Source organism: Equus asinus, chromosome 11 (genome assembly GCF_041296235.1).
Source record: "Equus asinus isolate D_3611 breed Donkey chromosome 11, EquAss-T2T_v2, whole genome shotgun sequence".
Lineage (NCBI taxonomy): Eukaryota > Metazoa > Chordata > Mammalia > Perissodactyla > Equidae > Equus > Equus asinus.
Window position 1 is genome coordinate 53,929,133 of NC_091800.1, and position 18,519 is coordinate 53,947,651.

The 18,519-nt window shown below is 34.4% G+C and overlaps 1 protein-coding gene across 13 annotated transcripts in view; it reads right to left on the reverse strand.

Moving 5' to 3' along the window:
- The window catches only part of MYCBP2 (MYC binding protein 2), a 255,017-nt gene that overhangs the window by 21,865 nt on the left and 214,633 nt on the right, over positions 1–18,519 (reverse strand). For 11 of the 13 annotated variants that reach the window (XM_014859953.3, XM_070520019.1, XM_070520018.1 and 8 more), the window contains 10 exons: positions 15,900–16,057; positions 14,661–14,860; positions 13,369–13,518; positions 11,875–12,035; positions 10,678–10,834; positions 10,292–10,516; positions 8,176–8,241; positions 6,513–6,752; positions 6,117–6,215; positions 150–230 (listed from right to left, as the gene is read on the reverse strand). In XM_014859953.3, coding sequence (XP_014715439.1) covers positions 150–230; positions 6,117–6,215; positions 6,513–6,752; positions 8,176–8,241; positions 10,292–10,516; positions 10,678–10,834; positions 11,875–12,035; positions 13,369–13,518; positions 14,661–14,860; positions 15,900–16,057 — 1,537 coding nt within the window. The remainder of the gene's footprint in view (positions 1–149; positions 231–6,116; positions 6,216–6,512; positions 6,753–8,175; positions 8,242–10,291; positions 10,517–10,677; positions 10,835–11,874; positions 12,036–13,368; positions 13,519–14,660; positions 14,861–15,899; positions 16,058–18,519) is intronic. The other 2 variants (XM_014859950.3, XM_014859964.3) reach the window with 1 other exon arrangement.

Sequence of the window (18,519 nt, forward strand, 5' to 3'; positions counted from 1 at the left end):
GCCAATATACTCCCTTCTGTCTAGAAAAAGGGAGACACACGATGGAGGACCTATAAAAAAGTCAGCATAAAAAAGCTTCCATAAATTTTGGAAAACACTTTACACCTGAAAAAAAACAAGAGAAGACAATGAGATGGCTATTAACCAACCTGTTTTTGTAAGTTAGTCAGTTTACTCCTGCTGAATATGATTCCAACCATATGTTCTTTCAGGTCAGCATCTGATGTTGCCTTTAAATAGAAAAAAGAAAAAAAAAAAAAGAAAGAAGCAGGCTCTTTGAATAAAATTTGTATATTTGACATTTTAAAGTATCTTGAGAAATAATTATGCAGGTATTTTTATACGGTGAACTTACTTTAAATTGGTGTCTATAATACTAAGACAAAGGATAAAGTGTGAAGAAATCACTACTGGCTAAGGTGACTATAAAAAGAACAAAATTTCCAAATTTAAGAAATCTAGAGGAGTATACCAGGTTTTCACGGATTTCTTTAATGTAGTCAATTGAGGTCACTTTGATTGAATCTATTTCTAAATTGTGAACATTATTAGTTCACATCCTACATTCAGTTGTTAGAAGAGCAATTTAGGAAAATGACATTTGGTTAAAAGGAAAGTGTCCTAACAAAACTCTATGATAATGGTGGTCTTGAACTATGCTCCTTCCAATACCAGCAGTAATCAAAGAAACATATCATAAGAAGAAAAATGACGGAAGAAATTTTACAGTGCTTACTACATGCATGGCATTCTTCTAAGTGATAGACAGATATACAGACAGGCATACATACATATATACACACATATACACACATACATATACACACACACACACACACATAATCTTATTTAATCTTCACAACAACCTCCTAAGCTAAGATCTGATGTCTTGCCTATTTTACAGGTAAGAAAACTGACAGAAGGCACTCTTTTGTTTAAGAATAAAAAATGACTCTTGGTTTCACTTTTCGTAGAATAGAGAAAGCCACAAGAGAATGTCACTCCCACCTTAACAATGAGAAAAAGCTCATAATCTACAAAACCATAACTTTTTTGGTACCCATTGGAGAGTTGAGCTTGGCAACCAGGTAAACTGAAATCCAAAGAGACAAATCTATATAGTAGCTGGACACTTCAAAACTCCTCTTTCTGTACTTGACAGAACAAGTAAATGAGCAAACAAAAATCAGTAAAGCTCTTGAAGACTTGAACAAAACCATCAACCAAGTTGAACTAATTGATATTTATAGAACCCCCTCACAGACCAAAGCAGAGCTCACATTCTTTTCAAGTGTACACAGACATTAACTAAAATATACCACATTATGAGTCAAAATTCAAATCTTAACAATTCTAAAATGACTTATATAAAGTATATTCTTTGACCACAATGTAATTAAAGTAGAAATAAATAATAAGAAGGTATCAGGAAAACGCCCAAATATTTTGAAATTAAACAAGACACTTCTAAATTAACCAGGGGTTCAAGAAGAAATCAAAATGGAAATCAGAAAATATTTTGAACTGAATGTAATGAAAAAAACAACACACCAAAATTTGTGACCCTCAACTAAAGCAGTGCTTAGAAGAAAACTACAGCATTACTTCTACGAGAAAAGAAAGGTCTCAAGTCTATGATCTGTGTTTGCACCTTAAGAAACTAGATAAAGTACAAATCAAACCCAAAGAAAACAGGTAGAAATAAATAATAAGAGAAGATATATCACTACAGATTCTACCAATATTAAAAGGATAATAAAGGTGTATTATGAACAACTTCTACCAGTAAATTCAGCAACTTAGATGAAATGGACAAATTACTTGAAAGAACTACCAGAGCTCACTCAAGAATAGATAACTGCAATAGCCCTGTATCTATTAAAGAGAGTAAATTTTAGAGTATTTTTTTGGCTATCTAAAATACTAGCTAGATTAAACATTAACAAATGAGCTCCTTTCAGATACTTTTTTTACCTCCTTATTTTTAAACTACTTTCATAATTTGTTTCTTTTTTTTGCTTTCTTAAAACAGTTTTATTGCAATATAGTTCACTTACCTTACTATTTACTCATTTAAAAATGTACAATTTAATGGTTTTTAGTATAGTCACAGACATGTGCAACCAGCACCACAGTGAATTGAAAGCATTTTCAACACTCCCCCCAAAAACAATGTACCATTTAGCTATCACTCCCCTAATTTATCTTCATATTTATTAAAGAAAAATGAGCTGCATATAAGCTAATACTGCATATCCATTAACAAACATAGCAATATGTAGATTATTTTACTGAATAAAAGAAAATGACAAAAGAGAAATACACAAGAATATCGATTCTGATAAAAATTCTCAGTAAACTAGGAATAGAAGGAAACATCCTCAATCTAATCTGATTAAAAGCATTTACAAAAAATCTATAGTTAAGATCATAGAATGGTGAAAGACTGAATGCTTTCCTTTTAAGACCCAGAAAAAGCAAAGATGTCTGATCTCACTACTTCTATTCAACATGGTACTGAAGGTCTTAGCCATTGCAATAACACAAGAAAAGAAATTTAGGGCATATAGATAGGAAAGGAAAAAGTAAAACCAAGTTTCTTTACAGACTACATGATTATTAAGAGAATCCTAAAGATTCTACAAAAAGCTTCTAGAACTAATAAGTGAATTTAAGAAGATCACAGGTTATACGGTCAGTATACTTATAACCTTAAGAAAGTCAATTGTATTTTTATATAGCAGAAATGAACAAGTGGAAAGCAAAATAAAAAATACCATTTACAAAAACATGAAACATTTAGGAATCAATTTAATAAGACGTGTACAAGATTTTTACACTGAACTACAAAACACTGTTGACAGAAATTAAAGAAGATCTAAATAAATACAGAGATATACCATGTTTACAGATAGGAAGACTCAATATTATTCAACGTCAATTCTCCCCAAAGTGGCTCATCAATTTGGTGCAGCAGGGTTTTTTAGAGGGGGACGAAACTGACAAGCTGATTCTAAGCTTTATATGGAAATGTAAAGGACCTAGAATAACCAAAACAACTTTGAAAAAGAACCAGGTTGGAATCTAATTTCATAATTTTCTATAAATCTGCAGTAATCAAGACTGCACTAATCAATCTGCAGTCATCAAGACAGTCTGATGTTGGTGTAAGAATATACATATAAATCAGTGGAAGAGAAAGAGAGTCCAGAAACAGACCTACACATTATGGTGAATTGATCACTGATAAAGGATAATCTTTTCAACAAATGTTGGTGGAACAATTGACAGCTGCATGAAAAAAATTAACCTCAACCCTTACCTCACACTGTTTAGAAAAATTAACTGAAAATGTATATATCTCTAAACAAAAGACCTAAAACTCTAATGTTTCTAGAAGAAAATAGGAGAAAATCTTTGTGACTGTAGGTTTTAGATAAGACACAAAAACCATGAGTCACTTAGAAAAAACAGATCAACTGGACTTCATCAAAATTAAAACTTTCTGCTCTCTGAAAGATAAACCACAGACTAGGAGAAAATATTTGAAAACACATATTTGGTGAAGGACCTATATCCTGAATATACAAAAATATTTTACAACCTAATAATAACACAAACAACCCAATATAAAAAATATGGGTAAAAGATGTGAACACATATTTCACTAAATAAAGTACAGAGATGGCAAAGAAGCACATAAAAATCTGCTAAACATTATTAATCATCAGAGAAATCCATATTAAAACCCCCAAAGAGATACTACTACACACCTACTAGAATGGCTAAAGTTAAAGAGACTGACAATACCAAGTGCTGTTGAGGATGTGGAGCAACTGGAAATCTGATACACTGCCAGTAAAAATGTGAAATGGTTTACCCACCTTGGAAAAAGTTTGGCAATTTCTTATAAAGTTAAACATACACTTACCATTCAACCTGCAATCCTACTCATAGGTATTTACCACCCAAAAAATTAAAACATACCCATAGAAAGATCTGTATGCAAATATTCATAGCAGCTTTATTAATGATAGCGAAATAGGAGAAGCAACCTAAATATCCATCAAAAAGTGTAAGGATAAACAAATTATGGTAAATTCTTATAATGGAATACTTCTCACAACCAAAAGAATGCACTACTGATACATGCTCCTACATGGATGAATCTCAAAAGCACTACGCTAAGTGAAAGAAAGCAGATATAAGGCTACATTCTATGTGGTTCCATTTATATGACATCCAGGAGAAGCAACACCACAGGGGCAGAAAACACTTCAGAGGTTGCTAGGGTCTAGCATGAGATATGGGGACTGAATACAAAGGAGTATGAAGGAAATTTTGGGAGTGATGTTTTAAAACTTGATTGTGGTGATGATTTTACTTCTGTATACATTGGCCAAAACTCATCAGTTTAAAAGGATGAATTTTTTTTATATGTAAATTTTACTTAAAAAACCTGACAAATTATTTTCTTAAAAATTATGTTATGGGCATCCAACAGCTATCACAATCTTTCCTATTCAACCTTAACACTTCAACATACACTCTCCTACTATTGGGCCAGCCTCTTCAACGAGCCCTTGCTCCCATCCTCTCTATTAATCTAACTTTCATTCATTCTCTTTCAGGTAACTCATATCCAATATCCCCCAAGAAGCCTTCTCTGACTACTCCTGGGTACAAGCATCTCAATGTACTCTGAAATCCTATGACATGCACAATTTTTTCACATATTTAATAAGTTGGTTATATACTATACCGTATCCTGGTTGATTTCTTTTCTAGGAGGGGTGGAGGGTTCATATCTAAGAATAGAATGTAAGCTTTTTAAGGGCTTGGTACCAATGCTCATGGTTGTTTAGCACAGAATTGCCATTTGCTAAAATCTAGTTGATTTAATGAGTGGTAACACAGTCCTGTAGTCAAGTAAATGATATCTCCAAAAGATGCTGGAAGAAATTACCAGAGTTTATGAAATTCTATTTTTCACAGACCACCCCACATAGAAATATGTAGTTGATATAGATACTACTGTATCAGAATGCACAGGGTTAGCCTAGGTAAGTCCTTGAAATTATCTTTCAAAGGGCTGCCAAGGTGATTATTTGTAACATCTAAAGACACAAGAATAGTAGGACCAGGGGTGACTTCTCTTTCTTGGAAATGCATGAGGTTTTCCTATTAGGTGTAGTGCTTTACTTTATACCAAATAAAGAAGGCAACTGCATTTTAGAAGAAATTTCAAGAACAGTATAAAGAACAGGTTATCACAATAAAAATTTACTGAATGTATGTGTGTTTATGCCATGGTGGATACACAGACAAACCAGACATGCACTTGGTCTTTAAGACGCTATGATTCAGTAGAAGTAAAATATGCATATAAATAAAAATAACAAGAGAGAAACTAAGAAGAGACATGTAGAGATTACTACAAAGTTTAGCAGAAGGAAAACTGCTTTTTGTTTGGGGGAAATCATAAAGAAGGTTCATGGAGAAGACAGTGTTCTTGAGCTGGACTGTGAAGGACAGATAAAACAGAGAAAGGAGAAGATAACTGATAGTGCACAGCACAGTAAATGACTAAGTTAATTCTACAAATGCTAACATTTGAGCACAACAGCCCAAGGTACACAGCAAATTTTTTTTGTGTGTGTGAAGAAGATTGGCCCTGAGCTAACATCTGTTGCCATCATCTTCTTTTTGCTTGAGGAAGAGTGTCGCTGAGCTAATATCTGTGCCAATCTTCCTTTATTTTACGTGGGATGCTACCACAGCGTGGCTTGACGAGTGGTGCTAGGTTCACGCCTGGGATCTGAACCCGCGAACCCCGGGCTGCAGAAGCGGAGTGTGTGAACTTAACCACTATACCACCAGGCCGGCCCTAGAGGAAATTTTTTTGTTACTTAAAATACTAGCTAAATTATACATGAACAAATAATGAATTTCTTTTGATAGCTCCTTCATTTTCTTTCTAAGTAAAAAAAATTAACTGCATATAAACTAATATCATATAATCATTAAAAATACATAGCAATACATGGATTATTTCATAGAACAAAAGAAAGAAAATGAAAAATGTAAATAAATATTTTTAGAATACAAATAAATACATTGTATACTTTTTCCTCTCCTTCAGGTGATGACAACAGTGCTTTTTCCTCTTGTTCTGGTGTGGGTTCAGCATCTCCAGAGATGAGCTTTCCAAATACCTGATACAGAAGACAGGAACATGAGAAGGAACTAATGGCAGGCATTATCACTGTGAAAGCTAGAGGACTCATTAGCTGATTCTGCAGGTTTTATAACATTACTATGCTATTCCTGCTATACACCACTACTTTTCAGAGTTATGAATGAAAAATGAAACAAGAATTTAGGGCTATAAGAAGAAAAAATGGGCCAGCCACATTTTTAGCCAGTTTTACAAAATATTTTGCTACCCTCTTATTAAAACAATATATTATTTCAATTTATCCTGTGCTAGAAAATGTAGTAAGGCCACTCACTTGAGATGTAATAAGTCTGAACACTCGCAGAGTCTCAGCTTCACAGTTCCTTTGCTGGGCCACACTGGCTGAAATCTGGCCAGCAATTTTAGTGCTTTCACCATCCTTCCAGCCCAGAACCTTAACTTGTCGAACTCTCAGTGTATTTTCTGGGCCTTTTAATTCAATTTTGATGATGTGATTATCTCCTCCTGGAAGTTCACTTGTTACCCAGCCAATGTGCCTGGAATCCAGATCAACCTAGTAAAGCAGAAAAGGGATATAAACCTGACACAGCCGTACTACTGTCTTATCACTGTCCTAGATTTAGCACTAATGACACCAAGCTCAAATGACAAACAACTGTACACATTCAAGTTCATTAGGTTATTTCACATCGATTACCTTATTTAAACCTTGTGAGGATAAGTAATACTATGATAGCTATTATACAGACGAAGAAGTGAGCTATTATCCACACAGGTGGAAAGATTCTAGTAAGTGACAAAGTTGAGAATTGAAACACAGGTTTGACCACTATATGGCTTCTGGGCCCAAGTTACATAAGTGAAACCATTACAATTTATGTGACTGTATTTTACCTATACTGACTGTAAGTAGAAACACCAGATCACTAATGAGGTCTTGTTTTGTGCATCTTCACATTAAAGCATCATTTAAAGATAGGCATTTTCAATGTACAGTTACTTAATATGTTTTACTTTTGAAGGAAAATTATATAATACGTAACTTCACATTTGTGATTCCTTATTTCACTGTATTTCATTGAGAATATAACTGTTTTCAAAGATTAAATTTCAGTGCACCGTGAAATGGTTTTTGACACTATTCTCTTTATAAAATGAAAATTTGCTCTTATGGCATTTGATGTCCTAGGAATGACTTGGAACTTCTACATTATTTCTATAGATACCTAAATTGATATTATTTTAATTGATAAGGTCAATTTTCTAAACAGTATTAAGCATAAACAAATATCTCATTAAAGATTATTTCCCCAAATTCTTTAAAAATTTAAGCAAAATTTAATATTTCTTTAATCCAAAATCTCAATTCATTCTTTCAATATGATCCGAAAACAAAACAAAAGGTCAACTTTAGCGGGATAAAGTAGCTGCAGAAGACCTTTGATAAAAGTTTCACTAACACAAGCGAGTTTATAGAGAATCTCAGACACACGCCCAGATAAATTTTAACTTGTTTCTAGAGTTGGTTTGTAAACTGACTTGCAACCTAGATACAGTTGCAGTGTTATAAGTGATAGATAGAGGACAACAGCCCACATTTTAACCTGAAGTGTAGGTGAATTTAGGTGTTAATTGTGAATCGGATCTGTGACAAATTTTAAGTCACCCTATGACAAATTTTAAGTCACCCTAAATCTTTGCAGGGGAGCAGAAGGCTGTAGAGGGTGGAGGACTATAGGCAGAGTATAATTGCTCATGACTAGAGAACATTTTGGGCAACAATGGGTAAGACGTTTAGCACAGGGATGGTCGTAACTGTTCCTATATATGGACCATTTGTCAATTTAGTGTTCTGTAAGTAGCCGATTTCCTATAATGCTTTGGTAGCATGCCAAGATTAGAACTCAACAGTGGAGACTGAGAAGAAGAAATTTCTCCCTAGGTAGCAAAACATTTAATGACAAAATTTTAGTTACCTGCTTTATTCTGCACAAATCTTCTACTGCTTTGCCAGTTAAGAAGGTCATTGAGGTAACTTTATTCTAAAACAGACAATTCAAAATAGTTATTTTGTCATATTCCTGCTCCAGAACTCACAATATCACATCAGCTCTTCTGCCTGTCTTTTACGGTCCTTTCTAACTGACCTTACTCCATCTGTCTATCTAGCCACAATTCTTACAACTCCAGTCTTTTATTCTTACAAACTATCTTAAATCTCACATTTCAGCCTTTCTCCACGGGCTCTGAGAGAGTGGCTTGGCATTCTTTCTTTTTATCCAAAGTCTAAACATTTAAATTCTATCTCTATTAAGAAGCCTTTCAACAACTCTGCTTGTCACTCTCGTCCCACTCTTATCACTATATTCTCATGGCTTCTGCAAGGAAAAGGAAGGAAGGCAGGTAGTTTAACCAACAAATACTTGTGCGTATCACAATGTACCAAGACTGTCTTATGGACTTGGAGAAAGATATATGAGAATGATAGGTTTCATGCCCTTGAGATCCTTGCCAACCTAGGGAAGGAATCTAACACATAAAATAAATAGGAAATAGCAGAAGTTTAATAGTGTTAAGGACTGAAAAGAGTCATGCTGGTACTAGAGCTAGAGACCTCAAGGATGAGTAAATTTTATGCAAAGCACATCAAGAAAAAGATTAACTAACATATTAATTCCTTGGAGAGCTGCATACTTTAAGTGCCATAGGTTGATGCAATTCAAATCAACAAATGCAGCATATAAGGCACTGTGGTGGGCAGGCTGAGGGACATAGAGGTACATAAGCCTTAAGTTTGCATATAAAGGAGGTTTCTTAAAAGGAAAGCAGATGCCAGTATATATACTGAGACTATTATGTCCCATAAATATTGTTATTATTATCTCCTCTAAAAGGCAAAAATGTCATATCGATTGCAATCATTGTTCTAGGGGAGAGTATGTTCTGGCTTAAATGTATCATGAATCAAAGATAACTTCACACTGAGCAGTGAGTTCTAGCCAAAAAAATGTTTTGAGTTATTACACTTGATAAAGTAGTTGTACCAATTGAAACTTGAGACTGAAGAGGAGATAAGCTCATGATATACTAGTTAAGTCCCTTTTTCTTCTTCAATACCAGGGAAGATAAAATCTGCACAGATGGACAGGAGTTGGGGGTGGCTATGGACGGCAAGGAGTGCTCTGACCACAGACTGGACTTCTGTGGTTGGCATTCCATCCAGGTTATCTGACACCCAACCCCACTGCTGTGGCTCTTCCTGGGAAAGGAAATATGGGAATGGGATAGGAGCAGCTTGGCAACGGTCCACGGGGATTTATTAATACTGATCTGCTAGCAAGCCACATCCATTCTGAGGGAAACAATTCCGAGCAGTATTCTTCCCCAGGAATGGGGGTAGAAGTATGGGGGTTTGGCCGTTGGTGCTACTTTGTCCTTGGTCTCAATACTCCAAGAAATAGGACGCTTTTTCCTCTGATCAGTGCCTTTTATGAAAGAATGCTTAGTTCAGTTTAAACATGTGGACAGGCTAAGGCTAGGGAGAATATAAATTATAATTACTTAGGTTAGTCCAGGAACTCTCCTACTCCCCTACGATGGCTGGGTGTGAGGATTAGAAACTGAAAGCTCTTTACACTACAGGTCAAAGTGTATTAAGTGCCATGAGAATAATGTAAAAAAGAATCCAGGGGAGAGACAGAGTAATTTATATAGAGGAGGTACTGGGAGTGGATTTCTCTGCTGGGTCTTAGAGATTTTGGGAGAATCTGACGGGCAGAGTTCAAGGGAGGACTTCTGGGCCAACAGAATAGCTTAAACAAGGCCATGGAGGTAGAAAATTATAGAGCAGACATTTATTTTGCTTAGTTGTAGTCATGGTATATTTGTAATGAGACATCTATAGAATTCATATTCCACAGTATCCCCAATCATATTAATCTGTCTTTAGACAAGATTTTTGAAACATAAAAATGCTGTTTGGTTGGTGAAGTTCCAAATGAAAATCCTTTTACTAAACTCAGAAATGAGAGTGCATGATTACTAAAGGTCTGAAAAGAACTACTGAATCACAAGTTAAGTTTCCTATCTTACCCCAAGATCTCGGGAATTGTCCACGTGAATAGATACATAGCGGGCATTGATTCCTTTTACACAGTTGATGGTGATGTTCTTAGTTTTGTTTTTATCCTCATCTCCTGATTCCCAAAAGGTTTCTGTGGAACCATCTGTCAAACTGCCAATCATGGCAGGCCGGCTTGAAGTTTTTATGTCAACAATGCTGGTTAAGTCTTTTAAGGACATCACTATGCATAATTCCTACCAGAAACAAATATAAATAATTATAATACTCAAATGGAAATCTTCCATGATAATGGAAGACATAAGAAATAAAAGAATCAAATTGTTTACAAGTAACTTTCAGTTTCTCCTTCAATACATTGTTGAATATTAACAGGGTTAACAGTTAAATGACTGACCTGACTCATAGCTTCAAAGCCAGATTGTATACTGATGCTAAAACTCTCTTCACTATCTCCATCATCTGATTTTGACAAAATGTTGTTAATGTGATGAAAGACGTTGCTCTGATGGAGGAACTGGTGATCAGATTGCTTGAACTTCAGACTCCAGCATCTATAAAGGCAGAAGCAATACATTAAATAATTCTTTTTTCAGGAATTTCTAAGAATTCCTGGAAAAAAAGCACTCTGGAGCTAATATTTCAAGAAATCTTAATACTCTAGAAAAAAAAATGTAAAAATTCGAGGAATAAACTTATTGCTACTGGGTTATTTTTTTTTGAGAGATAAAGGTAAGTTCTTTGGAACAAGGCAAGTTCTAAGGAAAGTGCACCCATTTTAAATATAGAAAAATTGGATATATGAAGATGAAGACTACAGAAGCAAAAAAGGTTAAGAAATCAGTTTTGTAGACAAGTGTTCCCCCAATTATAATAGCCCCTCAAATTTACTAGTCTTACAATTCCATACTAATTCAGAGTATGACACGTCTTGTACTTCAAAAATCTTGTGAAGAGGAAAGAAAATCTCCCCTTTGCTGATCTTATCATTAGGGATGTGGGTAGCCAAAATCACTCCATGAACTTATTTCTTATAAAAATCAATGGAGGATTTATATATATGTGTAGTCTAGTATGTGGATCTGAAAACAAGGTTCACAATGTAAAAGTAATGCTAAATCTGAGCAGATGTGGACTTAAAAGCAGGTGATGCTTCTCAAGGTAGTTGTAGGATTGGTTGCATATAACTAGGCTCCACTTCTTAAGATTCTCTTCAATTCAAAACCCCATCTTGATTTCTGTTTTTGAGATTTCATTCTCCCTCTCCCTTTTGTGACATTTAAGATTCTGTTCTTGGGCAGCACTGAGACAATGGATTCAGGGTGGGAGAGAGGGGAAAGTGAGGAAGACTGCCACAGCCGGTGATAATTTAGAGCACTAAGAAGTACATTATCCACATTTTACAGAGGGGCAAACAGGTGTGAGATAAGAAGGACAATTCTAAACTATGACAGTAACGAGGGAAGCACCATCACATCACATAGGGATTCTTTGTAACTTACTATTTAGAGAAGTCTTTCAAGCATTTCGTGCTTTGAATGCTCCATAAAAACCTCTTCTCCAATAGACTCAGAACGCTCAGATATAAAATTACCTGAGGGCCATTTGCTGTAATGAACTGCCACTGGGGAGAGACATCATAAGATCGGAGATTGTTTGAAGCAGGCGGTGAAACGTATGTGGCAAAGGATGAGCGGCTTCACCTGCAATCACTATGTCTGAGAGTGGATGCTCACATACTCTTGTATCTTTCTCCTGAGACAAATTGAAAGCAAACTGATCAGTCTGTGTGCTTGAAGGAATTTCCCCACAAAAACATATTACATATATTTAAAAGTGTTATGTATACTTTAAAGATACTCGTGTAACAGAAATGTAAACAAAACCAAACCATCCCAAAACATATGTTAAGATTAACTAATTATGCTTATACCACTTTTATGGGAAACAATCATAAGATCACTCATAAATAAAACCACCAAACAAATGAGTAACATATATAAGTATCAATTCTAGTGTGCTCACAAATCTATTAGCAGGATCAATCTATATGTGTACGTAAAAATGAGCCATTCCTCTCAGTTGAGCCTCACCCAAAGCTGACCCACAGAGTTGTAAGCCAATAAGAAACTGTTTTAATCCAGTGAGTTGTGGAGCTGTTTGGTACGCAGGAACAGATAGCTGGTACAGGTGTGTGACAATCTCACATTGTAATTGCAGATTTTTTTCTATTTTTCCTTGCAGTTCTGTCAATTTTTACTTAATATTTTTAAGGCTATATTATTAGGGACATACATGTTCAGAATTAATCTTTTATCATTTTTGTAAAGAATCTTTTTATTCCTAGTAATAATTTTGTCTTGAAATCCATTTTTTCTGGTGTTAATTAGCTGTACCAACTTTACTTTGGTTGGTTTTTATCCAGTATATCTTTTTCTAACTCTCTACTTTTAATCTTCCTGTATCCTTATGTTTTAGATGTGATTCTTATAAACAGCATCTAGCTTTTTTTTGCTATCTATTTTGATAGCCTTGTCTTTTAAATGGAGGATTTAGTCCTCTATGTTTTTACTTTAGATATGGAAATGAGGCCCACAGTGAGCTACAAAGGTAAAAATGCGGCTGGAACCCAGGGATCCAGTTCAATGCTTTTCCATTATATAGGCTGCCTCTTATAAAATCCAAGTGTCTTCTAGCCAAAAGGAGATTTTTGAATTTCATGTCCCTACACAGTATCATTTTACTCTCTGATATCTTACAGCAATATCGTAAAGTAGACTGATCGTCTATGTAATAATGTTGCCCTGGTTATCTGTCTTATATTCTACTGTAATAGTTTATACCTTCTAGTTGATTGCTTCCTGACAACGATGTTTGGTGAGAAATCAGAATTGACTGACAGTATTTTTGCTAGAGAGAAAACTTTCACTAAGTATAGTTAATATGTTGCTCATAGCAACAAAATTTTATTCTTGCCTTTAGGTTATATAACCTGTGAATGACCTCATTCAAATTACCGCACTATCTGAAGGTGGTACTACTCTTTTATAAAAATATAGACAATTAAAAAAACAAAAATCTCACTTACTTGTTCTGCATTTTCTTTGTTTGTTTTATTTTCCTCATCCTCTTCTTCCTCTGGTTCTACTGGAGCAGGAGTCAGTGATGCCACAAAATGCCACAGAATATCATGGAGAGAAGTTGTTTGGATGACATTACACAGAAGCCAGTTGAAAGCCTGAATAAATGATGGTTAAATGAGTCCAAGATAAAAAGAAAATATACAATTAAAAAATGCAGGGCCTTTCTTACTCAGAAACAAAGTACCTCCACAGACTAAGTGTTTCAAGGAAAGATACTAAGTTTGACCTTCATTCCACTGAAAGCCCACTGAACTTGAAATAGTCAATATTTTTGGTCCTAATTTTAAAAAAACATAATAATAGGGAAAATAGTACTTACAAAATGCAATACCAAAATACTTTTTCAAACCACGTTTTTTTTGCTGAGGAAGATTTGCCCTTAGCTAACAACTGTTGCCAATTTCTCTTTCTTTGTATGTGAGCTGCTACCCCAGCACGGTCACTGACAAACGAGTAGTGTAGGTCTGCACCTGGGAACCGAACCCTGGGCCACCAAAGTGGAGCGTTTTGAACTTAACCACTAGGCTATTGGGGCTGGCCCTCAAACCACTTTTTATTTCAAAAATTCATCTTAATATTAATTTACTCAAGCAAATTTTTTTCCAACTTGCATTTAGGAAAAACATAGGCTATTCCTCAAGCTCTACACAAACTACCACTTAGTTAAATATATTTATATTGCTCCCATCAACAAAGTGGCAGGTTATCATACCCATGATAAAGAAAAAAACGTATGCTATATACAAATCTATGATATACAACAATCCTCTCATTTCCAGAAAATAGACTGACTCAGATATCATTAAATTTATAACTCAAAAGCCCTACTTCTCATTCCCTTTATTCTTTTTTTTTTTCCTGCTTTTTTCTTCCCAAATCCCCCCAGTGTATAGTTGTATATTTTAGTTGTGGGTCCTTCTAGTTGTGGCAACCTTTGATTATTCTAACTGAAATGACACTGTGATTTCAAAAAGCTTTTAAAAAAGATAATATCAGGATTCAAATAATAAAGCAATTCAGAAATAAATTTCTTCTGAGTGCTTAACTATGGAACTCTAAATTCATTTATATTCATAAAATTAAGAGTTTAATTTTGATGTAAATGTTTGATATTTTCAATTGGCTACTGTTTCTCTTAATTTGTTGCAATTTCTGTTTGGTAAAAAAGTGACATCATTAAATGGAATTATCACATGATTTGTATGATGAATCAACAACCCCACGAATGTATTCATACCTCCATAGCAAAAACTCGACAAGCAGATTTCCTTAATGCCTGTTTCATTGCTATTTCAAGACCTTCTAGATCATGATGCTGTATAACAAAAGCTAAAACTGGCCACTGGAAATTTCGTTCTCCTTTGGAAAGAGAGCTGTGGGCTGAGATTAGCCGGGAAAGCTCAGGAGATGGATGTCTCAAGAGGGAAGAACCAACTTCTATTTAAAAAAAAAAAAAAAGAAAATTAATTTTCACATGCAATACATACGATTAATATATTTCAGATGATACTAAAAATAATAGTATCTGGCTTATTCACTTTAGAGTCTTTGGGTTTTTGTTTTTTTTTTTTGCATGGGACACAAATCCTAACGACTTCAATTTTTACTGAGGCTCAGAAAGAGTAAATATCTTACTTTCCTAAAGTCATACAGCTATTAAGTTGCAGAGGCGGGTTTTGAATCCAGGACTGAATCTAAAGTTCATGTTTCTAAAACACTAAACACTAAGTGATTTATTTTCTCCCTAAACGGCATCTACATTTTATCCCCATCATTTTCTAAAGGAGTGCTTTATAACAAAGCTGTCTCAATAAAAGCTCAAAAATATTTGTTGAATGAATCTATACATCACTGGGAGATGTTCAATGTTTTCCTTGGGGTCTTCAATAAGATACATAATCATCTATCTATAAATATTAGGTCAGATCTTCATTTTAGTAAGTGCCCTACCTGATAAATCAGTACCATGTTATCTTTTTCTCTTGTGTTTCTTTCTTTATTCTTGAGACAGACTCAACCAACCCCAATTTGGGGCCAAGATAGCAATTGGTCCAGATTATCTGATTAAGAGTTACTCATATCACCCAATTTTATTATCTAGGTAGATGGTAGCAGCTGCAAGAGTTATAAGCTTCTGTTGGGAGTCGGAAGACAATTGTGAAAGTAAAGTCATTGCAACTACTGGTTCACTGACACTTAGTGGAAGAGATAACGGCAGCAATATTTGGCTTAGACATCTAACAACCAAGATTTTAACCATCAATTTAATCTTGAATAATCACTGAATGACCTCGGGGGGGTCTCCTCTAACTAATGCAAAATTTAGAAAGGCACATTTATGGCTGTGTCACAGAGCGTATGTGTACCACAATTTACAATTAATCCATTCCTCTTCCTTCAAAAATTAGATTTTTAAAAATATCTGCAAATAAAACCATTTGGATCACTCAGTCTTCCTTTTCTTCTTTATACTTACCAGTGTCTCCACTGTTAACTCTTCTTCTAGGAATGGCTTTAACTCGTGCAGGTAAAATGGAGTGTTGTTTGTCATATTCAGAAGCAACAACTGAGTATGATCTTTGGAAGACAGTTCTCTTTGCAAGATCAGTATCAGTTATGGGACTAGTTTCCAAACTGCAGACAGAACAAGAGGACAGAAAAAAACTTAGGAAAAAAGTCATGAAACGAGACTATATTTAGTTTATAATAGTGTAGTCAACTATGTGACCCTATATGCACATGGAAAAACACAAATTCAAAGCCAACTTGACAATCTCTGTTTAAATCATAGTTTGATCTTTCCACATGCAATAACATTTTGACTGATTTCAGAACTGCATCTTAAAACTTTCGGTTTTCTTAAATCTACTTTGCATTTTAAATGAAAAAGAAGAAAAGGCATCAAATGTTCTAAGCTCCTTTCAGAATCAAAAGCATGGTGGTGAAAGTCATGTATCATGACATTCAAGAAAAACAGGCAGATATATTCATAAGAGCACTGAATAGAAAGGAAATGGATATGTACATACAGAGACCTAATAAAATGGAAAGTGAAATGAGTCAATCTTCTTTTGGCATATGAGTGTCCTAGTAGGTTTCTCATTCTTGGGAAGTGCCGCTCAAAGCCCTTTCTCGAGCATGGCCACCCCAAAGTGTTAATGAAAGGTAGCAAACTGATTTTTGGCATCACTTATATTATACTTACATTCTATATAAAAACTCAATGATTTTCATTGAAGTTCAAGTAAACAATTTCTCTATTTACTATAGCAACATTAAAAAACACTTGAAAAGTTATTACGATGGTTATATAATTCCCTTTATTGAAGCATTTTATAAAAAAGAGAAATTATCTCCCCTTACTTTTTCCCTGAGACAAATTTACAAACTGTTCTCTTCATTTATTATTTTTTCTGTCACCTCATTCCAAAGTGGGATATTTTTGCTCTCCTTGAGTTCTGGAGTTGTTTCTTTTCCATTATTTCAAGCCAGGTTTGAAATCCTACGTCCCCTAGTACAGCTTAGGTATTTTCTAGTAAGTGGCTAACTCCCTGGCTGTCTTCTTTACTCACCCACCTCTCTAAGTGTATAAACATTTTTTTTAAATAAACTATAAATGTTGTACATAACTGACTGGAGTAAATGTGCCGGGATGTTAGTTTGGGCTGTTTGGTTCCAGAATGACCAGAATATAGGGATATGTTAATTTAATCCACATTACATATGGTGCTACTATAAACCACAAGATATCTGTTCTGCTTTCAGAGGAAGTTTATCTAACACCTTAAAAAAAAGAATTGTTATACAACCTAAAAAATAATGACTTGTTATAAAAGTGATCATGCTTGTGAAAAAACTCAAGCAACACAGGAATACCCAAAAGAAGCAACAAAGATGACCACCATTAATTCAACCTTGGCTACTTTGAGCTAGATAATTCCTTGTTGTAGGGGGTTGTCCTGCATACTGTAGGATGCTTAGCAACATTCTTGGCCTCTACTCACTAGGGTGCCCGTGGAACTAGCCCAGTTATGACAACCAAAAATACTTTCAAACATTGTCAGGTGTCACCTGGGAGGCAAAATCAACCCCCATTGAGAACCACTGATTTAATGGATTCATTATTCATCACCTTTTATAATAGCTTCAGTTTGTCAAAACTTCTTTAAAGAATAGCTCAAAGGTGCTATGTTTCCTGAATTATTGTATGCTTAAATGTCTCAACCTGGCTGAATATAAAACACTTGGATCACGGTTTTTTTCTTTAGGATTTTATATACGTAAGTGTATAGTCTTTTAAACATGCTTTTCATTAATCATTTGATTAATCCATAATTAGATTCTTTTATATTTTATTATTTTATATAAAGTGTTATCTTATATAAAATATAAAATGTTATCTATATTATATATAGATCTTTTATATTTCTGAGTATGTCTGACTGGGTAAAACTTCTAAGGTAATATTTTCTTTCTTTTGGAGCTTTAGAGACATCATTTCATTTTTTTCTTTCATTCAAAGTTGTTATACAGAAGTCTGAATTCAGTCTTTTTCCTTTTGCAAGATGACTTGTTTTTCTCTGCTCAGATACTTGAAAAATTCTCATGGTTTTTCTCATAGCGTTTCAATAACTTAAGCTATTTCTTACATTTACCTATTACAAAAATTTCCTTTTAATCTGGAAACTCAGCACTTTATTATTTTGGGAAATTTTTTCTTATATTTTGCTTTAGATAAATTTTATTCTATATTTGTTGGATTTTCTACTATGAAAATACCAGTTATTCTTATGTTGGATTGTCCTGTTTCCATACCTGTTATCTTCACGCTAATTGCTATAATCTCTTTGTCCTTTTATTCTTTCGTCATTGTGATTATCTCAAACTTTTCCTCTATGTCAATAACTCAAGTTACTATTCTAAACATTTCTAACTTATTAGTCTTATAATGATGCTGATTTGGTTTTCAGTCTGTCCTCTTAGCTCTGTAATGGATCTTTTTACCTCATTCTGCTTTTTAACCCATTCTCACATTTGAGTCTTTGTTTTATTAAATTTATATCAAGTTTTTCAGTACTACAGAGTATTTACAGAAA